General features: G+C 47.6%; 3 protein-coding genes across 3 annotated transcripts; 1 reads left to right on the plus strand and 2 right to left on the minus strand.

Moving 5' to 3' along the window:
• Positions 1 to 279: 279 nt before the first annotated feature.
• Positions 280 to 828, plus strand: V1513DRAFT_386107 (uncharacterized protein; the record flags this gene model as incomplete). Its single annotated transcript, XM_066895234.1, has 2 exons — positions 280 to 620; positions 714 to 828. Coding segments are annotated over 2 exons (456 nt in total), but the record flags the coding sequence as incomplete, so codon positions are not given.
• A 1,514-nt stretch (positions 829 to 2,342) lies between these two features.
• On the minus strand, positions 2,343 to 4,627 carry V1513DRAFT_454363 (permease for cytosine/purines, uracil, thiamine, allantoin-domain-containing protein). The gene is made up of 3 exons (XM_066899377.1): positions 4,128 to 4,627; positions 2,978 to 4,076; positions 2,343 to 2,926 (listed from the first exon to the last, which is right to left on the minus strand). Exons 1-3 carry the CDS (start codon positions 4,249 to 4,251, stop codon positions 2,479 to 2,481), a joined length of 1,671 nt encoding a protein of 556 aa, XP_066750585.1. The 5' UTR covers positions 4,252 to 4,627; the 3' UTR covers positions 2,343 to 2,478.
• Positions 4,628 to 5,490: 863 nt separating this feature from the next.
• V1513DRAFT_303197 (permease for cytosine/purines, uracil, thiamine, allantoin-domain-containing protein) lies at positions 5,491 to 7,817 on the minus strand. Its single transcript, XM_066894631.1, has 3 exons — positions 7,440 to 7,817; positions 6,285 to 7,383; positions 5,491 to 6,233 (listed from the first exon to the last, which is right to left on the minus strand). The coding sequence occupies exons 1-3, from the start codon at positions 7,561 to 7,563 to the stop codon at positions 5,786 to 5,788; spliced, it is 1,671 nt and encodes a 556-aa protein (XP_066750586.1). The 5' UTR covers positions 7,564 to 7,817; the 3' UTR covers positions 5,491 to 5,785.
• Positions 7,818 to 8,160: the final 343 nt, after the last annotated feature.

Raw genomic sequence — 8,160 nt, forward strand, 5'->3', positions numbered from 1 at the left:
GAATTACCCGGTTAGAAAGCAGCAGATGGTTGCTTTAATTATTCTTGACGCGTAAATAACGAGTTGTGGAGCATATGACCATCAGCTGGCCAATCCGCCATACAAGATGATTTCCGATCTCAGCATTTTGTTCGCAATCCACTGCCGTCTAATACAAGCGATCACTCATATATAAAACCACCTTTATTCTGGGTTTGCTTGACTTTGCTAAATGTCAAACTGAAGTTGTCTTGGGTTTTTGTGGCCATTTGGTTACCATCGCATTCTTAATTGCAGATAAATGATCGATGCGACGAACTCAGAGTGACTGTTGGCAGTTACAGCTTTGATATCTCACACCACAACCGAAAATGCTTCAATCCTGAACATTTGGTTGTGGAATCGAGAACAATCAATGGCAGACGCCAGGCCTGCAATGGCCACAAAATCTTAGTACACGATGACTTCAGTTACCACCCATGCTCACACGGTAGCATTGAGAAAATGCGCAAATGTATCCTGCCTCTGCAGCGCATGGAAGGTATAATGCAGAACAGTGACGAGCAGCCGTCAACAGAAGCGACTCCGGCTCCAGCTTTACAGGATACAGCGACAACTATCAACAATACTGATGCAGACAAGTATGACCACATCACCGTCACGATGGCACGAGAGCTCATCAATGGATATCGCGCTGTCACAACGGACCTTGGATGCTGGCAGTCGAATTTGAGACTAACTAATGGTCTCTGTGTGGTCACGCTTACGAAACCACATGTCAGACCTAGCTTACACCACCTGGCTCTTATTGCGGATAATGGTGCTGCTGAGCTTAAATGGCCTCTGTAGATATGCCTACTGTCTCACGCCTCTGCAACAACAACTCGTCTTTTAATCCTCAACATTTAATTGTCGAGTCACGTTCAGACAACAACAAACGCAAGGATTGTAAGCGTAACGCAATCTCGGTTCGCAACGGTTTTACCTATCTGCCGTGTGTGCACGGTACTGTCGAGGGAATGTATAATGCATCCTGCCGGTGCGAGAAGTACGAGATATAATGTCGAACAATGGCGAGCAACCATCGACAGAAGCAACGCCAACATTACGCCCACAATTCGGGAGCTCGTTAGTAGATATCACGTGACCACTATTGACCTTGGATGCTGGAAGGGGAGTAGGGAACGAAGTAGTAATGGTTACTGTCAGCTCAAGCTGCAGGAACTACGATATGTCGACATTTTCCTACACCAGCTGGCTCTTATTGCCCATGATCTGAACTAAAAACTTTTCTCGGTACTAGAAGCTATCAAATCTCGCAACTCTGTCATAATGACATGTGCTTCAATCCTGATCACTTAGTCGTGGAATCGGCGCAACAGAATTACAGACGCAAGACTTGTGTTGGACATGAGGTTATACGCTACCGGGACAATACGACCCCTGTTAACATGGCGAAGTTGAGAAAAGGCGCAAATGCATCCATGTCTGGAAGCTGGCCATCATGTAAATAGTTCAATTTAAACCTTGCTCCGAATGCAACTCTGCACCTCAAATTGTTTGCGTCGATTCGCAACTATCCAGAGTCGTTTTCCGTTCTGCACTACGACAATAAGATCCCAACTGGTGTAAACTAACTCAAACCAAAATCTGATCAAACCTTGTCTGTGTCATTGTTGACTGCCGCTATATCATCTGAATTAAGATCTTTAGTTGCTTCCGCTGATGTTTACTCATAAGCTGGATATGCCTCTAAATAAACCTAAAATCCGGTCGTAATGTCCGCTCTCGTCGAATGCGAAATTTTATAATGGGATATATCGACGGGAAGGTCGCCCTCTTGTCTGGCCCGGCAGCCCACTGCGATGTTGGATCACGACAGCGCAACAGTTATAGTGACGGGGTGCTGCATAGAATAAACAAGTTATTTTTACTTGACTCCGCCTTTGACGAGCGATATGGTACCGAAGCCATGACTGACCAAGCTTTGCTTGAGCGAATCGTTTCGCTGACTCTTATCCTTAAGGTCTGGACCGTGTTCCAGAAGTGATCGTGGAATGCGCGATTATATCTCGACTCGTCTGTGGTATTCTATTTTAAGAACCCTTTTGTGGAATTCTCGTTGACGACTATTTTATTGTTCATCGTCAGAAATATGATATCAATGAGCTATACAAATTTGTGGGGATATACAATTACAGGTAGGCATCCAACTGGCTAGCGTTTGCCGCTTCCACTATTGGCTGGGTCCCACTCTTTCCTGGATTCATTCCTACAGTGTCATCTTGGATTACTGCGTCTTCTGGCTTTACGCACTTGTATAATGTAGGTTTCCTATGGATTTGGTTCAGCAATTTTGTCGTATTCAGTTATCTGCTACCTTTGTCGAATACAAAGTTTTCCCATCTCTACGACGTCGGCGACTTCGCTTCAGCTAAGCAGGTCATATATTTCTAGCCGGATATATACACAAGACAATAGTAACCATCAAAAAAAAAGTCAATTCCTCCCCTCCTTGCCCCCAACGTACTCCTCGCCAAGCGCCGCCTCGATCCCTTCCTCCATATACTCTCCATCATGGCCCTGAATGACGTCCATGTCAGGCAAAACGGCGCGCTCAATCATAGTCTCCTCGGCAGGCCAGAACCGGCACAACAAATAATACGACAAGGCGGCGGCTCCAGTTCCATAGAAGTATCCCAAATAGTACAAATGGGTAGCGCGGGCCGAGACAGTAATGGACGAGTTAACGGTGGGAATGAATCCAGGAAGTAGCGGGACCCAGCCGGCGAAGAACGCGACGAATGCACGCCAGTTCGTTCCGAACTTGTTATAGCGGTAGATACCGTGCTTGTTGTAAAGTTCCCACACATCGTACTTTTGTTTATGCACAAAATAGAAATCAGACAGCAAAATACCAGCGATCGGACCCAACCAGACAGAGTAGCTTAATAAGTCAGTAAAATGATAGTTCGATAGTAGAAGGACAAACACGAACCCGGACATGAAACTGATGAATGCTGGCGCACCAGTGAGAATATTCCACGGTGTAAGTGCCCAGGAGCCGATGAACGCGACAATGATCTGGCCGCGACGGATGTTGATATACCGCGGGAAGAGACAGTTCAGGTCGTTTGCGGCCGAGATAGAGTTGGCTGCGATGTTGACACCGATCTGCGAGATGAGGAAGAAGAACGCACAGAAGAACGCAGCAGCACGGCCACCGGGCGAAGTCCACTTGTCGATGAGCAGCAACGGATCCCAAAGGACCTGGCCGTACAAAATGTTGGAACCGGCGGCAGCAACGACACCGAAGAACGTGATCAAACAACCGGTGGCCGGAAGGACCAATGCGGTGATGAAAGCTGATCTGTCGTTGACCGCGTATCGAGTGAAGTCAGGCACGTTCACGGCAAGGGTCGACCATGTTCCGATGTTGGCGTACAGTCCAGACAAGAACGTCCACGCCAGCTTAGATCCATGAAGCGTAGTCTTCTGGGTCCATAGCGAGGTACTAGAGACGCCGACCTTGTGAATAACCCATCCCATGATGGCAAAGCCAACGATAGGAGTTGTGATAGATTTGATCGTGAAGAGCCACTTAAGATGGCGCATGGGAATGAAATGCACAGGCAGGATGATTATGAAGTAGATTGTATACGCCGTCATCATCTGCGTGTCAATGTTTGCCGATTTGGAAAGCGTATTAGCAACGTTGTGGAACGACGGCCAGATTGCGTAAATAATGGATCGCACGCACTCAGCACCGGTGTATGCCTGAATGCCGTACCAGAAAATGCCAACAATCATGCGCATGACGATCATCAAATAACTAAAATAGTAGCCAAACGAGGCACGAGATTGGACCGAGAAATTAATGTGATATTTCGACCCAACGACACCATTGAGCACAATGACGCATCCAATAATGAATTGCGCGATGGTGATGCACACAAGCGAATCTCTCCATGACAGACCAATTAGCATCAGCGAGGCAGCGTTACGGAAACCAGACGGAGAAAAGTTGTCGGAAATCCAGTACATGACGAAGTTGTGTGTTCGCCATGTTCGACGATTAGGCGGCACGGGGTCCAGATCTGAGCAGTTTAGAACGAAGGGTTATGCCAAAGACCGGAAAGGAAACTCACCAGCATTGGATCTACGGACGGCGTCCACAGAGGATAATTCAAGTCTCTTGTTGATACGAGACAAGAGGCTAGGGCGGCCCAGCTCCCTGGACTCTGCCGGAGAAGAATTTTTCTCGGATGCCATTCTTACACTTTCGGTCAACTACTCAGGTTCGAGACTTTGTCCTTGGGTCGCTGACGCATTATATATCAATGAGATGCGGCGTATTGCGGACGAGTCATCTTGTCAGTCCATGTACCTGACAATGCGCCGGCGATAAGAAGAGGCTCAGTAGATTTCTTCCAGGCCTTCAACAGCAAGGTTCCTGTAAACATGAAAGGCCAACGCAATAGCGCGTCGGGCAACTTCGGGCAAGCTCTTTTCGCCGACGCTTAAGTAGTCTCTCTGTACCTAGCCGTTGAGTGAGGTTCATTATGTTATCATGGGTCCCCGAGTGCCTAACAGAGCACACCGTCATTGTAATAAACGTCCCGTGTAGCTAACTATCATTTTGTAGACGGCGGCGTTCACTTCGGCGCCACAGCCGGGGATACGATAAGGTACCTTTTTGCGCCACCCACCGCAGGGCAACTCAGGCCATCTCGGCCACGTCCGATGCCAATGACCGCGAGGCACCATTCCAAACTCTGCGGAGGCGCATCTTCTTGCGTCTGACGCCATCATTGACAGCCAACATATTCAATATAAATACAAAATACAAAGTATGAATTGCTTGGCTACTCTGAATTAGGGCTGTTGCGAATACGAATATTCGCAGATTTCAGCAATATTCGTTATTCGTATTCGCAGTTCACAAACGGTGCGAATAATATTCGCAGTATATCACGTGACGTAACTAAAATAAGCTAGAAACTTGCCTAATTAGGTCCAGTGTTGTCTTAGGAATGTTCCTAATCCTCCACTAAACACTGAACCCTCAACTATCTGACATTGATCGACATTTTAAGTTCTTTGTTTTCTCTTTTCTTTAGTAGCAACAGATTACAGATAACTATAATAAAGGACGTACACATTTCCACCAAGCGTTTCTCTACCAAGGCCATGGTAGCTTCCGACTTGCTGGCCGTGGTAGACCCTTCGTGACCGATAGCATACGGTAAGGGTCACCACACTATCATATACAGAGCTGGCGTACACAAGTGCTTGTAAAATCATTGCATACAGTTAGCATTTCATTTTATCGATAGCAGAGCGCTATCCCAGGTTTTTGTTGTACAAGTTTGTTTTTCTTGCAATCGAGACATCGATATATAAAAAATTAACTACTCTGCTACTCAATAAATAGACTTTGCAAATTGCGAATAATATATTCGCAATCCGAATTATTCGCAGGTTTTATTTGCAACACAAAATTTTGCGAATAATTATTCGCAGCGAATATTCGCACGAATAATATTCGCAACAGCCCTACTCTGAATGTGCCCGGGACATAACGTTGCATAAAATTTGTAGCTTAGAATATTACTCATATTTACCAAGTTCTGATAGAGAGCACAAGAAAATATTTGCAAGCGCTGTCAAAAACTGTTAAACGACAGCTCAGGGTTTAATGAATGCGGATTGACATCTTAGATCTGACAAATAAATAAATAAATTTCTATAGTGCCCCTCTGTACCCCAATCTATCCAAATCTGCAAACTAATATACAATCGCAGCTTAGTGCTTTTCCTCGTTATCAACGACTATCGCGTCTCCAAACCCGCCATCGATGCCCTCCTCCATATACTGACCGTTATGGGCTTGGATCAAGTCCGCGTCAGGGTACACTGGCCGGTCGATCATGGTCTCCATCGCGGGCCAAAATCTGCAGAGCACGTAGTAAGACGATGCAGCTGCTCCCACACCGTAGAAGTAGCCGAGATAGTACAAATGGGTGGCGCCGGCCGAGACAGTGATGGCCGAGTTGACGGTGGGAATGAATCCAGGAAGAAGTGGGACCCAGCCAATGAAGAACGCGGCGAACGCGCGCCAATTCGTTCCGAACTTGTTGTAGCGATAGATACCGTGCTTGTTGTACAATTCCCACACATCGTACTTTTGTTTGTGCACGAGATAGAAGTCTGACAGCAAAACACCGGCGATCGGACCCAACCAGACGGAGTAGCTTAATAAGTCAGTAAAATGATAGTTCGATAGTAGAAGGACAAACACGAACCCGGACATGAAACTGATGAATGCTGGCGCACCAGTGAGAATATTCCACGGTGTGAGTGCCCAGGAGCCGATGAACGCGACAATGATCTGGCCGCGACGGATGTTGATATACCGCGGGAAGAGACAGTTCAGGTCGTTTGCGGCCGAGATAGAGTTGGCTGCGATGTTGACACCGATCTGCGAAATGAGGAAGAAGAACGCACAGAAGAACGCGGCAGCACGGCCACCGGGCGAAGTCCAGTTGTCGATGAGCAACAAAGGATCCCACAGGACCTGGCCGTATAAAATGTTGGAACCGGCGGCAGCAACGACACCGAAGAACGTGATCAAACAACCGGTGGCCGGAAGGACCAATGCGGTGATGAAAGCGGACTTGTCATTGACTGCGAATCGAGTGAAGTCAGGCACATTCACCGCAAGGGTCGACCATGTTCCGATGTTGGCGTACAATCCAGACAAGAACGTCCACGCCAGCTTAGATCCATGAAGCGTAGTCTTCTGGGTCCATAGCGAGGTGCTAGAGACGCCGACCTTGTGAATAACCCCTCCCATGATGGCGAAGCCAACGATAGGAGTTGTGATAGATTTGATCGTGAAGAGCCATTTGAGATGTTGCATGGGAATGAAATGCATAGGAAGGATGATTATGAAGTAGATTATGTACGCCGTCATCATCTGCGTGTCAATGTTTGCGGACGCGGGGAGAGTATTAGCAACGTTGTGGAACGACGGCCAGATTGCGTAAATAATGGATCGGACGCACTCAGCACCGGTGTACGCCTGAATACCGTACCAGAAAATACCGACAATCATGCGCATGACGATCATCAAATAACTAAAATAATAACCAAACGAGGCACGAGATTGGACCGAGAAATTGATGTGATATCGCGATCCAACCACACCGTTGAGGACAATGACGCATCCAATAATGAATTGCGCGATGGTGATGCACACAAGCGAATCCCTCCATGATAGACCAATTAACATTAGCGAGGCAGCGTTACGGAAACCAGAGGGAGAAAAATTGTCGGAAATCCAGTACATGACGAAGTTGTGTGTTCGCCATGTGCGACGATTAGGCGGCACAGGGTCCAGGTCTGAATCGGCAATCGTTAGCGTTGCGTCCAATAAAACCAAGTAACAATCTGCTCACCAGCATTTGATCGTCGAATGGCGTCGACGGAAGACAACTCTAATCTGCTGTTGATTTTTGACCAGATACTAGGCCGGGCAAGCTCTGCGGACGAGTCCGCCTGGGAGTTCTTCTCGGAAGACATTGTGACCGGATACAAGCGGAATAGAGCTAAGAGTGGAGCGGAATGGTTGAAAATAAATACTCAACCCGAGCGACGCTCGAGCCGCGTGTGGACTTGGTAGGCGAGTCATTCGAGTCGTTGCTATCAGATAAGTTTCTCGGCGGACCGGACAGAGTCGGTCATTGTATTAGGCATATCTAGTGGGTACTGTCCCGCGCGTGAATAATGCTAAACTGGTGAGTTGAGTACAGAAAATATCGCAGAACTTTAGGCAGTATACTCCGTGCACGGATTCGCAGATTGGTCGGACATACTCATGAGTTGCCGTGTCACCGCAATGGACTTATCCACGGAACGGGAATCACTATCAGTGTTTGCGCGAGGGCGATAGCTAGATAGTGCGCAGCACAACACTTGCTCAAGAGCCATATTCGCAGTTCGACAATCACTCGTACCGACTACTCTAGTCCAGAGATGGATCCAAGAAAGGGTCCCAGACCCTGGCGTGCGGCGCCAATGAAGAGGCATCATCAGACAAGACAAGCCTTTCTATAGGCCGGCGCCGTGGCGTTCATTTGGCGTTTCGGGCGCCCTTGACTTTCGGCGCCACCGATTGCA

The sequence above is a fragment of the Lipomyces chichibuensis genome (genome assembly GCF_038497645.1).
Source record: "Lipomyces chichibuensis strain CBS 12929 unplaced genomic scaffold V1513scaffold_73, whole genome shotgun sequence".
Classification (NCBI taxonomy): Eukaryota; Fungi; Ascomycota; class Lipomycetes; order Lipomycetales; family Lipomycetaceae; genus Lipomyces; species Lipomyces chichibuensis.